This window comes from Hypomesus transpacificus, chromosome 2 (genome assembly GCF_021917145.1).
Source record: "Hypomesus transpacificus isolate Combined female chromosome 2, fHypTra1, whole genome shotgun sequence".
In the NCBI taxonomy this organism is placed as follows: Eukaryota; Metazoa; Chordata; class Actinopteri; order Osmeriformes; family Osmeridae; genus Hypomesus; species Hypomesus transpacificus.
Window position 1 is genome coordinate 9,835,829 of NC_061061.1, and position 22,136 is coordinate 9,857,964.

Below are 22,136 nucleotides of genomic sequence, written 5' to 3' on the forward strand. Positions count from 1 at the left end.
AGTGGGCACAAAAGTACCCTTTTGGTTTTGAGGTAGGTACGCTTGACCAGCAGCACAACAGGCAAAATGGTTACCTTGATAGCTCCGGCATTTCTTGCCAGGCTGAGGTAGCTATCTTTGGAGGTAGAGAATTTTGGTGGGGATGCAGTAGGGGGGGATGGAGGAAAGGGGGGAAGGAGAGGGTTAAAAAATGACTTATTCTCTGGTTCCTACTCATCTGCCTTGAGGCTAACTCGGTGAGACAAACAATCAACTCAGTCAGGTTCAGTAAGGCTGAATCAGAACACGCTAAGTTGCCCTAAGGTACTAGCTGACCACAGCGAATAGATACATAACGAAAACACCTCCTCGTATTCGCTTGGTGAACAGTGAACTCACTTTGGCTCTGGGCTCAATATCATTAGATTGAGCCAACATGGACTTCTCTGCAATAGCTCTCAACACCTAATAATCGAAAGGCCATGTTCACTGTTCACATTGGTCAAAGGCCTTAGTGTATCTGTAGTTTGGCTGAACCTGAAACATGGCACCGTTGGCAATTAACTAAAAAAATTAAATTAAGCTGAACTAGTAAGGTTTTGGTTTAGGAGGAACCATCCTTGGCAGTTGGGTAACAACAATAACAAGCAACCCAACTAATGTCTAATACCACACAGGGAATACTACTTTATACTAGAAAATTTGAACTTTTCTGTACTTTAAAGTAATTTGTACAAAAAAAAACAAGTAATTAGTAGAGATCAAGATATGAGACCCTCAGATATGAGAACATTCCCTTCTGACTATTTGTATATATACGAAAGTAAACTATACGTATTGCTAAGCTTTGGTTTGATAAGAACATTTTTAAGGAAGGCAACAATAAGTAATTTGGGCATTTAACAGAAACAAATCAGCAAATGCAATACTGAAGCCACAGTATGTTAAGACTTTTCCTGTGTGGTAAAATGCATTCAACAGATGTACTTGGACATGCTCACGCTCTCTCAATCTCAAACTGAATTTGAACCACTCGCATTCATAAAAAGGACTAGGGGCTTGTAGCTGCTATTAGGCAGACTATGGCTAAGGCTTAGGCAGGCAGGCTGGGAGTAGGAACCATTGAACCGTCAGCCATTTGTTTCAGGGGGAAGGGCAGAGGGGGGCAAGGGGAAGTAAGTGGAGGTGTGGTTGTGTTTGCTTTAGCCTGTGCCAGGCTGGCAGGGGGGAGCCTGCTCTACGAAGATGTGACACTGAGCTGGAGGGGCGTGTTCGGCCCCCACCACCATCACTGGTGCAGCGGAGTTACATCTCTGCAGGGGGGAGAAAAAGAGAGAGAGAGAGAGAGAGAGAGAGAGAGAGAAGGGGGGTCGTTATTTTTAAGGGTGATGGTAACACGTCTGATGGAAACAGAGTGTTTAAGTGTGTGTGTCTTTGATTCTCTTCATGCATTAGCCTGTCAGAAGAGCTCACCTGAGGCCTTAACTCTATAGCCTCGGGGATGCGGATCACCCCCTCTTTGGGGACAGCAGCCCTCTGTCCCACGTCACCCCGGTCCCGTCCCTGTGAAGCCCCCCAGCTGTCCTGGGTCCCCTTCCTGCAGAAGAAGCTGGGGACCGAGAAACGTTCACACATCAAACTGTAGCTCGAAATCTCGAAAAGAAAAAACATCCTACAGTATACTATGGCAGTATACCACTGCCCAATGCAGGCAAGATTTCCCAGCCAATGCAAATATACAGGAGTTGTAAATAAAGCAATGAACACATATTTACATACTGGGACAACTATACGTTGCTAGGACTTTTCTGAATATAATCCAGTATATTTTGTATATGGGTTTCTTACTGGGGGGAAATGTCACTATAAAAGGCTAGGAGATTGTAACTGCCAGAAGGTGCTGTATGTGACCAATGTTTACCTGCGTCTGTAACCAAACATGAGGAAGAGAACACAGAAGATGATGCAGGCCATGCTGATGTGGATGCCCACCACAATACCCGTCATGGAAGCATCCGTGCTCTGCCCGCAGTTACAGGGCACCTGACCACCTGTTCACACACACACACACACACACACACGCACGCACACAGGCACGCACGCACACACAGGGATACTGGTTAAGCTTTTTCAAGGGTACTTTGAGAACACAGTGCAATGCAACACAATTGATCTCCAGTGTAGATGCTGGTAGAACACACCCGCAAACCCAAGCACACAAACATTGCAAACATATGTCCTCCGACGAGACCAATAATGCATTTGCATTTGTAGATAATCCAGTAAGCGCAGAGTATAAAGCCAATCATTCTCTCCAGACACTGGCTCTGTGCATAATGGCACTGAAGTAGTTTCCCATTTCAACTATCAACCTTCCAATTGTACCGCATAACACACCCCCACCTCTGCCTACCCTCCTGTGCTACGGTGGTTCCAAACTACAACTGGCGCTCAGCAGACAAACACTTATTGTAATGAGGTGTGTTTGGAATAAGCGGACATAAAAGCACGTTCTCTCTCTGTGAAGCATGTCCTTGAGGTCCTGTCTCAGACACACACCACAGCTGTGCAGACACACGCTGAGACAAGCAGGAGAATAACGGGCTGGAGAGGGAATGTGTGTACTCCCTGACTGCCACACACTGGCCAGAGCATCACACCATCTGTGTGCTGCGCTGCTCTGTATTGCCCCCTAGTGAGAAAATGATGCATTGCAAGTCAATGAGGAACCACCATGCTGTGTGGTCAGGATTCTAGTGAACGACTGTAGTTTTCAGGGTCTTACCGCCGCCGTTCTTGGCGCTGGTACCACTCTCAGCCAGTGAGACCAAACGCTTGTTGGCTGAACCATCCCCGTTCCCGTTGAAGGCCACCAACTGGATCTCGTACACAGCAGCAGGTTCTGAACCAGGAAATCGATCATTAAAAGTGAGTAAAAAAAAGAATTCTGGTGACTAAATAACAGCACAATGAAGGGTTACAGTTACGGTTAGGAGAACGTTATTTATAAAGACTTGCTTTCAATGCTTTGATTTCTGAAAAAAATGAAGAGCATGCAAAAGAGCTGCTGTGACAAACCTAGGTGGGAGATGGTGTGGGTGTTGATGTGGCCGGGAAAGACTTCCTGCCCCTGGAAGTCGGGCTGAGGGACCTCGCGATAAGCCAGCTTGAAGCCTTCCACCTTGCCAGGCTTACTGGGCAGCTCCCAGAACACCTGCATGGCTGTCTTGTTCAGAACCTTGGTGAAAAAACTAGGAGAACTGGGGACTGTGAGGAGAAAGAGGGAGCCAGAAAGAGATAAAGGGAGGTAGAAATAGAGAGTGAGGATAAGTGAATTAACATCTAAATGCTTTGATACTTCTGGGAGACAGAAAACTGTGAAAAAGCTGTTTGTTGCCAAGTGCATAAGCATAAAACATATTTAAGGAGGAGAAAAGAGAGAAAAAAAGACAGATAAAGGTGACTTCGATTTGAAAATAGAGATGGCAAATAACATTTTGTTTGAAAAATTGCATTATTTCTCCTGTCCACATTTAATCACATTCTCAGTCACATGAAAAGTGACTTACCGCCCCCTAGTGTTGTGGAAATGACAGTGCTGGACTGCTGACTGGCCCCCAAGGGGGAGTAAGCCTTGAGGTAGATGGAGTAGGTGGTGGCAGGCTCCAGGGTAGCAAACTCATGTTGGAAGGTGGTCTTACTGACAGCCTCCTGCAGCTCTCGGCTGTCTGGCTCTGAAAGTGAGGAAGAAATGGTGTCAGTGGTAGAGTTCACAACAACAGAGATAAAACAAAAAAGTTAAGTTAGTAATTATGTATGACAACGTTTAAAATATTCTGATGATCTTAGACGGTTCATGTTCATAACAATTGCACTGTTTAGAAATTGGAGCACGCAAATTGCAGTGATATATTATCTTGTAACATCATAAGCTTTATACCTGTTCACAACAATTCTAAGAAGCCTCAATCTATGGAAGCAAATCGTGACCAAAATTCAAATGAAAATGCATTTCCAGAAATGCATTTTCATTTTAAGAATGTGGCTGCATTATTTGACTCATAAATCAAATTAGTATTCAATCATCCTATTTGCATTTTTATTTTCTTCTTTAAGACTGCTCATTCTTTCCCTTAATTAAAATGAAAACGAAAAAGACATTTGAAATTTAATTTTCAAAATATGCCCCAGCAAATAGATACCAAAATTCAATTTGAAATGTAAAATTTGAAAATGAAAATGCATTTCCAGAAATGCATTTTCATTTTAAGAACGTGGCTGCAAAATCGTGACCACAATTCAAATTCAAATGCATTTCCAGAAATGCATTTTCATTTTCAAGAACGTGGCTGCAAAATCGTGACCACAATTCAAATGCAAATGCATTTTCAGAAATGCATTTTCATTTTAAGAACGTGGCTGCAAAATCGTGACCACAATTCAAATTCAAATGTATTTCCAGAAATGCATTTTAATTTTAAAAATGTGGCTGCATTATTTGACTCATAAATCAAATTAGTACTGATTAGTACTGAGCGGACATTGCATTTTAATTTTCATGTTCTGCCCGCAAAGAACTGCCCATAATTCGAAAACGAAAATGCATTCTGAGCGGCGCAGTAGAGTGACGTCAGTAGCCGCTCTTCTTCAGCTCCCTGCTGACCGAGCTACCCATCTTGTTCGGTAGGGGGCGGTGTGCACATACGCATTGCATTACATGGCAAATGTGCCGGGAAATTGATTGAATTGCCGGGTCTTTAGAGGACGCATCACAGATCATGGCGCTCCCTCAAATTGTGCAGACACTGATAGAATTAGCTGAGCTGGTAGAAACTAATAATATATCTGAGTCTGATGCCCGTGACCGAGTAGAACAAGTCACAGAGAGCTTGGCTGCATACTCTGCCGTCACAGACGTACACATTAATGAGGTTGCCATAGTAAACCTCTCTTCAGTCCTGGAACGGCTGGATGCTGTGGAGCCTCAAATGGGACGGGGACGACCAACCATCCACATCCCGTTCGAGTCCATCGAAAACTATTTATTAAATGGTTTAAAAATAAAGGACATAGCGGAGCTGTTGTCGGCCACCAGACCATCCGTCGGAGGATGCAAAGCAACGGATTTACGGAGCTAGAAAGCTGACAAAAGTATCTGAATTTGAATATGAAAGATCTGAAATATTTGTGTGTCGAATTTCATAAAACTGAAATATATTGCTGTTGAATATATAATATCTGAATTATTTGTATGCCAAATTTAATACAACTGAATTATTTTGATCCAAAAATAAAACATTCTAAAATTCAGATTGCAGGAATTCAGATTCTTGAAATTCAGATTGCGGAAATTCAAATTCAGATTGCGGAAATTCAGATTTTGTCTGAACCAGGCCAAAGGTGAAACAGCTTGCTTTCACAGGAAAAAGTAGACCATTTAATAAATAGTTCTCGATGGACTCGAACGGGATGTGGATGGTTTGTCGTCCCCGTCCCATTTGAGGTTCCACAGCATCCAGCCGTTCCAGGACTGAAGAGAGGTGTACTATGGCAACCTCATTAATGTGTACGTCTGTGACGGCAGAGTATGCAGCCAAGCTCTCTGTGACTTGTTCTACTCGGTCACGGGCATCAGACTCAGATATATTATTAGTTTCTACCAGCTCAGCTAATTCTATCAGTGTCTGCACAATTTGAGGGAGCGCCATGATCTGTGATGCGTCCTCTAAAGACCCGGCAATTCAATCAATTTCCCGGCACATTTGCCATGTAATGCAATGCGTATGTGCACACCGCCCCCTACCGAACAAGATGGGTAGCTCGGTCAGCAGGGAGCTGAAGAAGAGCGGCTACTGACGTCACTCTACTGCGCCGCTCAGAATGCATTTTCGTTTTCGAATTATGGGCAGTTCTTTGCGGGCAGAACATGAAAATTAAAATGCAATGTCCGCTCAGTACTAATCAGTACTAATTTGATTTATGAGTCAAATAATGCAGCCACATTCTTAAAATGAAAATGCATTTCTGGAAATACATTTGAATTTGAATTGTGGTCACGATTTTGCAGCCACGTTCTTAAAATGAAAATGCATTTCTGAAAATGCATTTGCATTTGAATTGTGGTCACGATTTTGCAGCCACGTTCTTGAAAATGAAAATGCATTTCTGGAAATGCATTTGAATTTGAATTGTGGTCACGATTTTGCAGCCACGTTCTTAAAATGAAAATGCATTTCTGGAAATGCATTTTCATTTTCAAATTTTACATTTCAAATTGAATTTTGGTATCTATTTGCTGGGGCATATTTTGAAAATTAAATTTCAAATGTCTTTTTCGTTTTCATTTTAATTAAGGGAAAGAATGAGCAGTCTTAAAGAAGAAAATAAAAATGCAAATAGGATGATTGAATACTAATTTGATTTATGAGTCAAATAATGCAGCCACATTCTTAAAATGAAAATGCATTTCTGGAAATGCATTTTCATTTGAATTTTGGTCACGATTTGCTTCCATATCAATCCACCACCATGGTCTGCCATCACTATTGATGACGCGGTGATTCAGTAAGTCACAGCAAACGAGATAACGCGAGCAAGCGTCTCCTCACCTCCCAGCATGCGGATGTGCAGCACGTAGCCGATGATGCCGTCGGTGACCTCGGGGGAGGGCTGAGCCCAGCTCAGCTGCAGGCTGGTGGAGGACAGGGGCGTGGCCTTCAGGTCCTCAGGTGCCTCGGGCAGCTCGGTCGACTGCGTGATGGCCAGGCGGGCGCTGGCCTGGTTGGTGCCGGCGCTGTTCTCGGCGATGCACTGGTAAATGGCCTCGTCCTCTGAGGTGATGCGTGTCACCGCCAGAGTGCTGCAGGGGGAGGTAGAGAGAGTTGAAGAGGAAAGGTCTTTGAGTAAATGAGCAATTGTGCGGTGTTCTATCAGGAATCGTTCCGTCTTTACAATCCAACAAACGTTCTACGTGAAGTCCCGGTTCTATAATCCTGTACTGCAGCTCATGCACAAGGAAGCAGCTGGGGTGTAAGGACCTGTTGTTGTTGGTGAGCTTGACGTTAACACCGGGCGTCAGGATCTTGCCGTTCTTCAGCCAGATGAGGTGCGGCTCAGGGACGCCCTGGGCGGTGCAGGTGAACACAGCGCTGGCCCCTGCTGGCCTGGAGACAGACTGCGGCCACTGCAGGAACTCAGGAGGAGCTGGTGAGGAAGAGGGAGAGTGAGTTCCGCCCGTTTCCTTGGCTTTTAACCAACCTGGCTTTTCATTGATTAGTATTTGAAGGATCATCTAATGAAACCATAGTATTGTTCGAACGTGACTTACAAAGAAATGTTACACCAAGGGCACAGAAGGTGAATGTGAAGACACACATGTTTATGTACACATGCGGAGGCTGACAGAGTGGCAATATAGTTCTAACTTGTAACCCAAATTAGGAGCCTAAGGAGCAGTGATTGCTTTCCACATGGGGCTGCCTCCAAGTTCCTTGTCCTCTGCAGTCTCCTGTCTCCTGTAGTTACTAGGAGTGTCCAGTGGAGGGCAGCACTGGTGTGCTAGCATTGAACTTGACAACATGACCATGCTGAGTGACTGAGAGGTGAAAATGAATTTTACTTTGTAAGATGTACAACTGTCTGCTCAGATTATATTTTTCCCGTGGAAATGAAAAAGTGTAACACAAAACATATTAATTTAAATTATTGTTATTATTTAAACCTTCTCTACAATACATCCATAGTGTAAATGGCACATACGCGCATAAAATGGACTTCAGGTATTGTGAGTAGGGCTGCGCCACTCCATTTAGTTGGTTCTATGGAGTGGGTTCAGTGAGTATGTTTGTGGAGTACGTTCATGTTTTGTTCAGTTAAACCAAGAACAATAGCCAAACCACAAGCACTGAGTCCCAGCATAGGAACAACACCACACAGCTGTGTACTGGGGTCCGACGTAGACCAGAACGAGGCATATGCCTAAAAAACAGGTTCATGACCCGTGACAGCCGCGTCTCGTCCCCAAATTAAAGCGACACCCCTCTTCAGGCCCTCTCTGCAGTGACAGTGTAAGGGGACGGAGAAGGGGGACAGATGCGGTCTCGCCACCACCCTGCCCTCATATGGGACACAATAGTACGTCTGCGTCGCGAAAAACCTGCGCCCGCCCCCCTCCCCCCCCTCCCCCCGCACCCATCCGCTCCTCTCAGCATCTCATTAATATAACGTCACCCGCCACCACCCTCCTCTCTCACTCTCGTAAAAATGAGCTTGCTCACAAACCCATTGTGATGTCTCTGAGAGGAGTCCAAGGAGAGATTGAGGGGGGGAGGTTCCAGGGGCCAAAGGGCAGGGGGCACGGGAGGGAGGGAGTGGGGGGGGCAGAAGAGGAGGGGTGTCCGAGGAGGAGCCCGTGTGAAAAGGGGAGCCATTAATCAATCGCAGGCATGGATTTGATTTCTCGATGGGCCCGTGGGGGCCTCAATCTCTTTCATTAACAGGAGAGGAAAAATAAAAGCTCTGTAAAAGATTTAAAGAGAGTAGCCCTCCGCCCTGAAATACAGCTTTGGTTCCTCACAGACTTATGCCTAGTCACTGCTGTGGTTTCGAATGCTTCACAGGCTAGTTTAGGGAGACTGATATGGCCGTAAATGTGTCAGGGGTACTATATCTTTGCAATAACCACACCTTGTCAGTATTTTCAGGCCATCAAAACAGTTACTGAGAACTAAACTGGATCTTAAATACAGGGCCTTGGAAAATTGAAGCAGTCAATATGGACAGTCTGACAACTGCCACTCTCCACAGTAACATACACCAGCCAGCCCTTATACCTAAAGTGACAGTGAAAGAGTGAAACAGTGTGTACATTTCACTTCAACCTCGAGCAGTTTGGAGAGCTCAAATTGAGTCGAGTAAACCACTTAATGGCGGTTGTGTGTGTGTGTGAGAGCCTTGGTGACAGGGTCATTGTCATTGTCACTGTGTTTGCAGATGGAGCCCCCCAGCTGTCCCCGGACTAGCCCACCGAGGAGGGGTGGGGTAGATAAGGGTAGGGTGCAGGTTCACCCTCTCGTGGGAGTGAATAGGTCTAGGGTGTGTGTGTTTGTGTGGTTGGTAGGTAGGCCCGGCAATCAATCTACCCCTAACAACCCCCTTTCTGTACTCCCCATGAGCTGGAAAACACTTCACACTTGAACTTGGGAGAGCCAATTTATCAAGAGTAGAAGGCTATTCAGACAAACACAAACCCAAGTTGTTTTTCCAAACGGGTTGGTGTTTCTCATTTTGCTCAATAAAGCAGCAGGAGAGAGCTGAGGTAAAATGCTGTTCTGAGTTTATCATTCTCTTTAGCTTCTTCTCTGTGGCCCTGGTTTCTTTGACAACAGTTCTTCCCCACTGGCTCTGAAAGGTCCCAATGCTCCTTAGCTTCTGTTTGAAACCCGAACCGAACATATCTGACGCAGAAAAATCTAGATTTTTATACCAAGTTCATCAGGTGTATCTGGGATGTACTGAGACTACATACTACTAAAAAAGCGAAAAACACAGATGTGAATGCAATTTTTTCTATCGTGCAGAACTTTTATAAATGTTCTAATTGCAGTGGTTTACAATCATCAGTGATTGTTTGGACTTGTCAAAGGCAGGTTCTCTAATAATATGTGTTCATCGAGCTATAGAGAATTTATCTTCCTGTCAAATGGACTGTAGCACTGCACATCCTATTGTATAATAGCACAACAGCCATCCCCTTCACTCTAAAACATGTGGTCATCCAAGCTCTGTCGTGAGAACCACCCCACACCCAGGTTGGAATCCAATTCCACATGAATTGCCCTGACCTCACAAAACCATATGCACAATATATGCACATAATATTCAAATGTGTGAATGAGCAATGACTCCCTGCACTCCCTATGCATGAGGATGACGACCAAAAGCCATGGGAATGGGCCCGTTCTTAAAGACCTCCCTTAGAACTAAGCTGTTGTGTACACACAATGCCCGCCGTGTCCCATTGTCGTTCCTCAGCCTCCTCCTTGTCCCCCCCTGCCACTCAGTGTCCCCTGAACCTGGCCTTGCCTCTGTCTGTCACTAGCAGCTGGGACAGAGACAAGTGTCCCCACAGGGCAGCATTCACATGTATGTGTGTGTGTCTCACGTTTCAATCAAGGTTTGTCAATCAAAGCCTACAGCCTCCAGCTTCAAAGCAGAGCAGTACTAGTTTGCCACGGCTGCATCACAGCCTCTTCTGCTCGCTGCCTCCGTAAGTCAACGCCCCACCCCCCAACCTCTCTCACGCATCATTTCCAGGGGGGGGTCTGCTGGGAGAGGGGTCAGGGGTGGGAGGTCAAGGGTGATCCTTCACTCTGACACAATTATTCTGTTTCTCCCCAACCCGTCTCTCCTTCTCAGCTCGTGTTGTCTGTTTTACTTGGCTACTAGGATGCCTTTGAATTTTAACACATTTTTATAAATAAAAAATAACCACATTTTCTTTTTCATTCTTTTTCCCCCCCATGTGTTTCCTTGGTTTTATCCAGCCTATGTTACTACATCTTTTACTTCACTCGATTTTTATTAAATCTCACTTCTTTCCCTTGCAATGTAAAGTACACCACATCTACATCAACGTACATGTATGCGATAACTCTTATAGTATGTGTATATGAGACAATTGATTATAATGTACAAAATTATTCTCTCTCTTTGGATATTTCCCTTACAGATGGTGGCTAACCGTTGTCTTGAGCCTTGTCTACATCCGTCCAAGTCACTTTGTACTCCATCCTCCCCACCCCCTAACCCCCACCCCCTAACCCCCACCCCAAGGCCACAAATGAGGTTGGGGAGAGGGGACAGATAAGGGTTAGGGGGTGGCCAGACGCGACCATGGAGATGAGGCCATCCTGCGATATGCACTAGCAAGCCCAGATTGACCCTAGATTTGACTGCCAACATAATGACAAAGGGTGCAGAGAAGCAGTGACTGGTCAAGATCAAGTAGAGTTAGTGAACTTCTGAGATCCTGGGATGGACTGACACAGATGGTGTATGGAGGACAGAAGGATATGGAGGCAGGGTCACACACATATTTACTGCACACTTCAGATTCCCATGTTAAATATAAGTATAATAGGTTAATGGCAATTTTTGTAAGATAAAATATTTACTTTTCAAATCTGCATTGTAATCAACTTCAATCTTCCAGACATAAACCATAGTCCGTAGTTTCTATAAATTATCAGAATCCCATAAACCGAGGCTGTAAACAAATAGTAATTTGTGTTGGACTTTTTGTTTATATCAAAAGGGGAGGGGAAGGAGTGGTCAAGTGAGCACCTTTGTCCTGTTTCCAAAGTCAATCAATAAATGAATGAATATATTAGAGCACCAAGCCAGATTGTGATGGAGATAGAGTGGATGGATAGGCAGGTATTGATTGAGCAGGGTGGAGGGAACTGTAATCAACCAGATGTTGAGAGCCTGAAGCCGTTAAGTCCTGGAGCAAACACACTTAAGCATGTTCACTCAATGTGTGTTCAGAGAAATAGGGCACAGATGTTATCAATAAAAATGATTATTCTGTATATGTAAATACATTGCTTTGAGCACTATAACAGAATTAGAACATTATGTATGTAGGGTTATGTTTTTGCACCTTTGCAGTGAGTGTATCGGATTTGAAACATTGGTCAAACAAACAAAGCCAAAGAATGGTCTCCTTTGTCATGAAGCGAAAAGGCAGATCCATTGTCGAATATCTTTGAATGGAAGGAGGCTGGGGTTTTGAAACTACAAACGCCGCCAAGTCCATTATCCATATCCAGTGGGGCCCTCAATATGATATCCAGATCACATTAGAAAATGGCCAGTATCAGGTTAGAAAGCCCAAAGGCCCAATCTGAACTGAGGTCAGAGGTGACTAGAGCAGGGGGATGGGTCCAGCTCACTCTGGAGGTCATGGTCAAATCCAGTAAAGGTTAACACAGTCCGACCTCCTCCCACACAAAAAAAAAACCTCTAGCCACCTGCCACACACGCACACACGCACACACAAGCTGGATCCTCCTCTTCATTACTTACATCTCTCCTCCCTCCCATCCCCCATCTCTATCCTCTCACACACACTGGGTGAGTATTAGGTGTTCCCTTGAGGGACCCTGGGTCAGGGAGATGGTCTATGGAGGTGTGTGGTTGACTGCTTTGCTTCAGGGGGGGCTGGGAATAAGTGTTACATGGAATATGCTGGACAAAGCTTTGTCAAAGCAGCCCTGAATTGTGTGTTGTGTATGTGTGTGTATGTATGTGTGTGTGGGTGTGTGTGTGTGTAGTGTAAGTGTAGACCACTAGATGTATTTTCAAAAGACAATTTCCCAATTAACAGCAACAAAAACAACGACAAACAAGGAAGGACTAGTAATCTAGTCCTCTTAATCTGGCCTAGTGATCCATATGAAGTGTCAAGTGGTATCCATGCTAAATGCATCTAAAATGTGATCGAGCACAGCAGCACTTCTTACGAGTAGTCCTCGTGTATCTCTAGCTCATTTGAAGTGGTCGAAGCCTCACCTTGCACCACCAGTCTGCCCAGCGCGGTACGCCTCATCCTGGTGCCGGGGCGGTTGGCAGAGCACACGTACACGCCTGAGTGCTGCAGGGTGGCATCGGAGATCATCAGGTTGCCCGTTCCGAGCACCTGGATGCCCTCCACCCCGATGGAGCGTCCATCTACGATCAGGAACGAAGGAGGAGGGAGAGCGACATGTCATTGAGGAGAGAGTGAGAGGAACGCATCCGTCAGGACAGAAAGGGACTCATCGGATGCGTCGGATAACAAGAATGTTAAGTGTTTACCCAGGCGACTCCAGGATACGATGGGTCTTGGGTTGCCGGTGGCAATGCACTCCAAGATGGCGGTCTGGTGAATGGTAATGGTCAGGTTCTGTGGACCCGACAGGATCACAGGCTCCTTGTAGATCCTAGGGGCTGCCACTGACGGGGGGGAAGAAAGCAAGAGAGAGAGAGAGAGAGAGCGACAGCAAAAGAGAGAGTCAAAGGAAGAGAGAGAGCGCGATAATGACAAAGATCAGATTCTGCGACGTGAAAGGATTTCGAGGACGATTTCAGCCACACAGAAACACTTTCTTACCAGTGACAGTCAACTGAGCCTCGTGACTGTAGCGTGTGTTAGCGATGTTGATGGCAACACAGCGGTACACGCCACTGTCTTGTCGCCTCACTCCAGTGATCTGCAGGATTCCATAAGGGAGGAGGGTGTACCTAGGTCCAACAGAAAGGGTTGCTCTTGTATGAATGTGGAATAGAAACGTGTAGATAAGGACAGTGTGTGTGTGTGTGTGTGTGTGTGTGTGTGTAGGTGTATGAGTGTGTGTGTGTGTGTTACCTCTCGTCGTCAGTGTTCAGGGTAGTTCGGTTTCTCTCCCAAGTGATGTTAGCCTCTGGGATGCCATTCACCACGCAGGCCAACCTGGCGACTCCGCCCTCATCCACTATCATCGACTCTGGGTGTGTGTGGAATTTAGGGAGAGCTGTTTGTGTTAGAAAGAGAGAGAAAAGGAAGAAGAGACACAGAGAGATAGGGTAAACAGAAGGGAGGAGAGCATTGGAGAATGAGAATTCTAAAATGATTCTTTCACACCATATGTGACAATTGTTTTTTTTTTTTCATTCTCAATGTCCAAACACTGAAAAATAGATCTCCCTTGAGACCTCTCTGATTGGCTTTGAGGAATAGCCAAACAACCAGGCCAATTTCACAATCAATACCGATCATTACGAAAGTGGGGGCATTCTTCTTAAATGAAATTGTATCACCATGGTAACCCATTTGGCTCAAAGGCAGCACCACCAATCCTCACTAGGGCTATAATTCCAACGCTTTACCCATAACCCCCTGCCCTGCACCCCGCCCCCTAACAACACATGCTCGTTGGCCACTTCTGGTTTTATTTGGCCAGAGGGAGGGGTCAGGGGCATGAGTGAGGGAAAGGTCGTTCACTCAGAGGGGGGTTTGGGGAAAAGAGAGGCGGGGGCTGAGGCTATTAATGTCCAATCCAAACTCGGGGGCTGGAGACACTAGATAAAGGGGGCCGGTGGTGGGGTAAAACCGTCAGGTATGATTTAAATGCACCTTGGACAGTGTTGAATAAAACACATACTGTACACCAACACATAAAAAGGGATTGACCAGCATGGGAGCTAGTTTTACAGGGGAGATGAATTGCCCACCTCAGTATGGAGCTGATGACATAAAAAAGGACAGGAGACATTACGACCAGACTTTTCTGATTTAGTGTGTTTTGTATGTAGAGTGGTTTGTAAGGGTAGTATTGAAATGAATCTTTCAAGAGTTCAGTCTGATAAAGGACAACTTTAGGGCTTTGGGTAAAGGACACATTTGCCAAGATTTACATTTGATTGAAAACACGCAAATACTCAACCTTTTTTTACATCCTCACCGTGGATGCATTCGTTATTCCATTCGTGTATACAAATTGGTGTGTGTGTGCGTGCGTGCGTGCCTGTGTATACCACTTACATGCCAGCTGCACCCGTGCCTTGCGGCTGATCAGCATGCCGTAGCGGTTCTGGGCGGCGCAGTCGTACTCGCCGGCGTCCGTCTCATTGCTCTCCCTCCTCTTGGAGAAGTTCTTGATCAGAAGCGTCCCATTGGCCAGCACGCTCGCCTTCAGGCCTGTGGCCACGGGCCGGCCGTTACGGCGCCAGGTCACCGAGATCGGCCCCTCGCCTTCCACCTGGCAGTCCAGCATCAAGGGACGGTCTCGCACGGCGATCACGTCATTCGGCTCCTGCAGGAAGGCCAGCTCGGAAGCTCCACCCAGAACTGGAAAAGAGAGAGAGAGAGAGAGAGAGAGAGAGAGAGAGAGAGAGAGAGAGAGAGAGAGAGAGAGAGAGAGAGAGAAGTAAAATTGAGAGGTGTGGTCACTTTGGTAAATCCTCAGATTACACATGGTGATGGTGATGGGGATGATGATGAGGAAGAAGAGTGAGAGAGGGGGAGATGCATACTCACAAAGATTTTAGGAGCCGGTGATCCTCGGACTGAAGTCAACGATGATGACGATGATGATGAGGATGGTGATGATGATGATAAAGTGTTGATGGAGGAGACAAATGTCTTGGAGGAGCAATCATTCACAGGAGACAGAGGTGATGTTTTTCAGACTTTGATACAAAAATGAGATACCCCCAGGAATAACAGCACATTCACTGCTACTGAAACAGTGACCAAAGCACAGAAGAGTTATTGCGGGAGAAAAAAACACACTCTAAAACAGTGTGGTCAAAGACTGTTGTGAATCAACTCACAGTCAATCAGACATAAATTTTCGCCGATGCTTTAACGATCCCAGAAACGAAGACTCTTAAAATAAAAACCTCACTCAAATCAACGTTATGACCTCCCACCAAACTACAAATCAAAGAGTGATTCCAGAACACTCCATGGAGGGGGCCAGAGGGATGTGTTTTCCACATCTATGGGCTGGCTTTACGATATGAACTGGTGCTAAGTAACAGTGCTGCTGCAGCTACACAGCACTAACCTCAAATATATTAGAACAAGGCTGAGGTGATGGTCCTGACTCATAAATGCTGAGAGGACTCCATTTCATGACAATCACTCCTCGTTAAGGTGAGGTAGGAGGTGAAAGGGATCATGTTCAAAGATGGCCAATGGGGACACGGAAGAACGCTGATGTCACTGACGTAAATGGTCCTTTTCCACCATCAATGACAGTTAACAAGATGAGTTTCCTTTCCTGCAATGTCTTACATCACCTGTGTGGCAATAGATTACCTGGATGGTTAGCAGGTTTAGTAGCTTGACATACAGGAAACATTCATTTTAAGTATATATGGTCTTGTAAGGCTGGGTGTCAACCTGCCCCCACCTCTCATATGCTAAAATCTGGAGTTGCTTGACAGGGTCTCAGATTGATGAATCTCACACCCCTTTGTGTAACTTACTGTAGCATTGCTAGTCATATGTTGATAAGTAAGAATCAAGATTTGGTGTGATTAGTTGTTCTTGTGTATAAAAGGAATTGCAAAGTATTGTTCTGTGGATTCTTTATCTCCTGAGACCTTCTCCTCAGCTCTGGCTTGTCCTTGTACTCCTTGTCCTTCCTCACATCTTGCTTTTTGTGTCTTCTTGTAATTTATTTCAGTCATTTTCAATGTTATTAAAGGTTTATTTTATTTAACCTTACTTTGACCATTCTTGCTCAGATTTAACCGTAACATTAGTATTGGCATTATTTGGTTCATGTTATACACTGTTTCCCATCTTCTTTTAAATCATAAGGGGATCAGTTTAGATTGTTTGGCCAAAATGTAACCCCCTACAGTCTTTTAAATACATTTATAAGAAATACTGTTGAAACAACAAAGCCTTTAGTATTTTACCTCAGAGGTGAGGTGAATGTTTAGTAAAAAAATCTTACACCAGGAATAAGGGGGGTCCCAAAACCAAGACATTCATAAGATTTTCATTGTTAATATATTCATTATCTCCTTTTTTATGCATTGAATCAGTTGGCCAACTGAACTGCATCAAGTAAAACACCTGGCATGATGCCAAAATGGCAAGAAGCCAACACCTTATGCGAAGTAATTCGTTGAGATTCCTATACTTTGGTGACCAACAAAGGGCTTGGATCACAACCCACTCACCTCTGGTGTGTTGGACAAACTCCAGGCCCTCGTTCCCTTCATAACACCTTAATTACAGCTGAATAGCGGAGTTGTTAATGAAGGATTAACAGGGGAGTAAGGGTGTGTGTGGGATTCATCCTTGGCTGGCTTTTTACAGGCTGCAGGGGAGAAATCACACACTGATAAATGGGGAGTTTCATTGAGGGAGCGCGTACAGCGTGAAGCCCTAACTCTTCCCCTACAATGACGCTGGATGAAAAGTGGGAGTCGTTCCCTCAGCGGAGAGCAGGCCACACTGTGAGCACTGGTGACAGCTTCATTCTCCAGCAGGAACTCTGTGTGTGTGTGTGTGTGTGTGTGTGTGTGTGTGTGTAGGGAGAGTCATCAGTGTGAAACAGTGAGAAACAAGGGCGCAGAGGGAGGGGACGGGCCAAAGCCAGGCTGTGGAGAAGTCTGCCTGGGGTAGAGTTTTCCGAGGGGTGAACATGCACTTGACTTTGCTCTGGCTTGATTGATAGCTCTGTTAGTTAGCTACCCCTCCCACACCAGCACCCCTATACCCACCCCACCACCATTCTTCTTTTCACAATGCCCTACCCCCCCCCCCCACAAACCTCACCCCCCCCCAGAACACACACAATTCATCCCCCCAAAACTGCTTCCCACAACAGAAGTGAATGCCGGGGAGCCATTGAGGCAAGAGAGAGCTCAAACAATGGCAGAAGTGGAGGAGAGGGGGGGTCAAGTTAGGATGACTTCAATTGAGTCTGGGTGGAGGACTTGTCTGGTAATAGCACCGCTCCCCGACACCCTCTGCCCCTGTTAGTCATCACCCACTCAGGGAGACTGAACATCTGCCCCCACTCCCCTTCACTCCCACCCACCCCCGGTTCCTTACAGTCCCTTCTGCCCCTCCTGCTTTTTAACTTGAACTTGGAGGTGACTTTCCCATGCCACCCCCATCGCTCAGTCGCCTCTGGACCCCTCGTTGACGTCGCCGACACGCCCGTCTCCTATTTTACGCACCATTTGAAGGGAGGGGGGAATACCTGATATTTTCTATCCCCCAATTCCCCCCCCCCCTCCCCCGACCCCTTTCTGATGTCCCAATCCCTCGTTCCCAGCTGTTCCAGATAAAGAGAACAGAAAGTCACGAGACGGAAGAAAAGGTTTCGCACCATTTCAATCTCTTGAGTTTATGCAGCGACATGTGAAAGGGAGACGGGCCTCAAACCCCTGACGTCTGGACTGGGCTCCTTTAACCTCACGAAACACCTACAATGAACACAGGCCCAGACACAACACCACAACAACCCCTGTAAGCTGCAAAACATCCCGCCATCACCCACAGCGCCCCGCAGCTGCTCTCTCTCTCTCCTCCCTCCCTCCATTCTCAAACTCCTTCTTCCTTCACCCCTCCATCCGCCCTTCTACCACCCGAACCCAAGCCATACTCCTCTTCTACACACATCAGTCCATTCAGACCCACTAAGTGAAAAGCCCCAATCTTGGCTATGCTCCAGCACATGCTGTGCGACAGCAACCAGTTCCAGTTGTGGTTTTGTTTGTCTAATTAGCCTCCCCCTTCTTACTCGCTGAGCCTTCCCCCTTGAATCCTTCCATCTACACTATCTCTCTTACAAACTCAATCTGAGGGGCCAATTACAGGCCATTCACTATTCACTTTCCTGCCTGACACTTTGCCAGGCGTTCCTCGTGAAGTATTTGATCTGTTCCAAACCGGGAACTATTCCATTACTAATCAGACCATATTATGTCGCCAGCAGCAACCATGAAAGTTAGGATTTAGGGGCATGACTAAGTTCTCCCTCGTCTAGCTATACTTTCATTCCCCCAAATGATCAAATTTATTTGGAGGCTAATGCAATGACAAGTGTTTTCCAGACATGTATACATACTGTCCATGTACATCATGACTTAAGTCAGTGTACTATCCTGGGCTGAGATGCATCAGATGAGGTTGATTGCACAATGGTCGATGGTCAACATGGTCGATTTTCACACCCTTTCATGCCATGAAGCCAAGTGAGGACCTATGGACTTCTACACAAACACTCAATATTAGCCGTGTGACTGGAGCCGACAGAAAGCCAACCAACCTCCCTTCTATTCTGCTAACTACAAGCTGAATACCCCTGTGTGGACCAGAGGATGAGAGACAGGCCTTGCTCTCCCAGCTACACCCCAGGACCGCAGCCTCCTCAAGGGTAGATCACAGGCACCGAGACCCAGGGCCTCAAATCAAAAGCATAACCGTACTTCCAGGACCAAAGACACACTGCCTAACACAGCACCCACTGGGACAATAGACCTTGGGCCTTTGTCAGTTCAATCGGCTTCCTCTTGAAAGTGTTAACTCTCCACGGTTGGACATGGTGCCGTGCTTTGTGTGGGATCTAAAGAAGGAAGGAGTGGATTAAGGGATACCTGGGACTAGTGAGGCCGTGGGGCGCACAGAGAGTGAGATATCAGTCACAGGGACTAAGGATTAGATTAATGTCGGAACTGGTGGGTCGAAGCATGGGATTAGAGCTACCTGGGGACTTCCATACTGGGGCTGTGAGAGAGTGTGTGATGTAAGTGGAGAGCAGGGGAGTGAGTTAAGGCTGAACAGTGAGTGAGCAGTCAGATGTCAAACAGTGCTGGCAGATATCTGAGGATTTAGACCTGTAAAGGGAGCTACAAAAGAACTCCCCGTTGGCTTGGTTTATTTAGCACAATGTTTCAACAAGAGCATTATAGTGAAATGCTGCACTTTAGGGGGGGCACACATTAAATAGATTTTTATACATATAAAAAGGGCACTTTAATAGGGAATGACATTGATAAATATCACTGACTTAAATATAATTTTAGGTGTCAGTGTTAGCATGAAGACATGGGTGTTGCTTAATAACAAACAGTTATTAAGTAAAGGACAAAAAGGTAGATGTATCCCCTATAAAATTTTCTCTGTGCTTCACGTTCCCAGTTGTATTCCACCCGGCACCTGCTTCAAAGCCAATCTATACCGCCGACCTCCTCCAGCCCCCTATGACCCTGGGTGTGTGATTGAGCGTTCAAGTTTAGGGATAAATTCGCCACCCATCTGTGTCCCAGTACTATGAAGAGGGAGTCTGGCCGGGGGGATGGCAAGAACACTGGAGACAGACATCACCCCCACCCTATTCTATCATCCCCCACACCCTTTACATCCTGAAATCCCAAATCTCCACCCCACCCCGTCCCCTGACTTTGACCCCCAGCCCCTAAAAGGTCATGAGAGAGTTGGGTGAAGGAGGGACCAGGGCGGAGGACAGCTTGCGGTCCGCCACCGGTGCAAGCCAACCCCCCCCCACCCCCACCCCCACCCCCACCCCCAAAACCAACCAACACCCCTGAACCCCCAGACTTGCCTTTTTGTCTTCACCCCCCTTGGCCATGAACTTCATGGTTTCCATTGAGGCCGGTGGCGCAGCGGAGACTAAGCCCCCCAGAAGAGTGAAAAGAGGGTTTGAGGGGTGAGACTGAAAAGGCAAACACTAGCAAATCCCTTCATTGGTTGCGTCCTGCGTTCTCCATATAACCTTTATGGGAGGGTGCAAGTTTGCATGTGTGGGGGGGGGGCAAGGGGGGGGTTGGATTCGGTCATTAGTGAGTAAAGACCTCATTGGCGAATGTGTCTCAGAATCCTTAACTGACTCGTCCCGTCCAATGTCATCCCCCAACTCTGGGAACCGTGACAACCGTGAAGGGGAGACGCCGACTTTGGCAAACTCCAGCATGTTGGTATAAGTTACACTTCACATAAAGGCACTTTTACAGTGAAGTTATATTTATGTCAAACGCACTAGTTAAACAGACAGGGTTCATGGAGCCTGATACTATGAAAAATGCAAAGGGAAATAGGTTGTTCAGAAAAATCCAAAAACCCTGGATACATGTTACCTGACACTAGCTTTAACAGACCTGTGTGACAAGGGGCGTGATGCTCCAGGGGACATTCGAAACATCTCAGAATCATCAGAACAGGCTTGAGTTACAAGCTCTCCAAGTAATTCAAAAAAGATGAAACAACATCAAATGTAATCTCACTTAGATCACTGGTCTACTAAACAAATGTGTAAACTCTTTTTTTGTTTGCGTTTGTTGTCAGAATCTACTTGGACAGGGCCTACTGACTAAAGCGAAGAATGGATGGGAAACAAGGGTTGTATTGACAACTATATGGGGGTTTCAGTCAGAGTGCTCCGCTCAACTCTGATAGTTGAGGGGGGAGTTGTGGACTTGAAACCCAGTGGCGCAGGGCTGAGCCCATTGTCCCGCTAATAGGAGTTAAACTCCCCCGTCCTCCTTCCTCCCTCCCCTCTGCCTCCACCGGCTCTGTGGCACGCTCTCTCTCTCTCTTACGGCCCTGCGATGGCTGCCAGTGGATCTTACACCACATAGTTCCCAGCGCTGTTGTGTAATGTCTAATGAGTGTTCATTATTAATTGGTCTCTGCCAATTTGGGGGACTGGTGTGTGCCCAAGAGCCCATTTCCAATTAGGCTAATTAACTCTCACGCCTACAAACACCTCCTTACACACCCCTGGGTGTGTTTTGGGAGGGGCAAGGGGGCATGTCATTGGAATTAATGGCATGGGATGGCATTGGGGCAGAGTAGGCAACATTGGCAACAAACCAAATATATACTTAGATTGAAAGTACATTAGCATAATGCAGGAAGAGTCTTCATTCATCATGTTACTGGCTCTGCAGCAATTACAAACCTCGGTTTTGAGGGCACACTGGTGTATTTTCTGTTAATAAAATGGAAAATGGCTGGTGGTATTTTTGAATTGGGTCTGCATTTTGGTTGCAATGTTGCAGTAACACATCAAAGTCAATGTGGCCGATGGGTAGCAGATTATGAACATTTAAATCATGTTAAGGCCCACTCTCTTATGGGTACGTGGTTGAGTTGAGCAAGCTATTCCCTTTTCATTTACCATGAACATTTAGTTTTATATGAGGTTTAGTTCAGTTAGGAACTTTTCTTTTTCTTTACAATAGATCACGTTGTCCTGGTGCAAGTTATGAAACCAGGCACAGTACATCCCAACTGTAATCCTATTCACACAATGTCTGCACCGTGACGAGCAGTCTGATACACAGTGAAACGAAGGTCTCCTAGGTCAACACGCTTTGCACTTTATATTGATTTACTCGACACATACAGCAGGAGACAACCTTCATTATATGTTTTCTTACGTTTCATAAAAATACAGACATGGATCTTACTCTCTAGATAATATGAGTTTCCACTTTAGTCTTTCCTTTGAAGTCCATTGTGGTGAAGTTAAACCTTGTACACAAGAAGGCTGTCTCGTGTCATAGCCATTCATAACTACTGATGAATAGGATCACTGAAGCCTTACATTTCATGTCTTAAGCGGCAACTGAGGCATCTGAAG

At 45.9% G+C, this 22,136-nt stretch overlaps 1 protein-coding gene across 1 annotated transcript; it reads right to left on the bottom strand.

Annotated features, from left to right (window-relative positions):
- Nucleotides 1-1,169: 1,169 nt before the first annotated feature.
- LOC124476286 (immunoglobulin superfamily DCC subclass member 3-like) lies at nucleotides 1,170-14,975 on the bottom strand. Its single transcript, XM_047033321.1, has 14 exons — nucleotides 14,951-14,975; nucleotides 14,543-14,848; nucleotides 13,388-13,532; nucleotides 13,133-13,263; nucleotides 12,838-12,975; nucleotides 12,553-12,711; nucleotides 7,017-7,182; nucleotides 6,588-6,838; nucleotides 3,549-3,713; nucleotides 3,058-3,246; nucleotides 2,765-2,881; nucleotides 1,901-2,030; nucleotides 1,453-1,588; nucleotides 1,170-1,292 (listed from the first exon to the last, which is right to left on the bottom strand). Exons 1-14 carry the CDS (start codon nucleotides 14,973-14,975, stop codon nucleotides 1,182-1,184), a joined length of 2,169 nt encoding a protein of 722 aa, XP_046889277.1. The 3' UTR covers nucleotides 1,170-1,181.
- Nucleotides 14,976-22,136: the final 7,161 nt, after the last annotated feature.

What these genes read in the sequence shown, in the direction of transcription:
- LOC124476286 (XM_047033321.1), bottom strand. Translation starts at nt 14,975, where the DNA reads ATGTGTAATCTGAGGATTTACCAAA. An exon ending in GGCACGGGTGCAGCTGGCAT is followed by an intron (nt 13,533 to 14,542) that starts GTAAGTGGTATA and finishes TAACACAAACAG; the next exon opens with CTCTCCCTAAATTCCACACA. An exon ending in CGTATCCTGGAGTCGCCTGG is followed by an intron (nt 12,712 to 12,837) that starts GTAAACACTTAA and finishes TCCTGATCGTAG; the next exon opens with ATGGACGCTCCATCGGGGTG.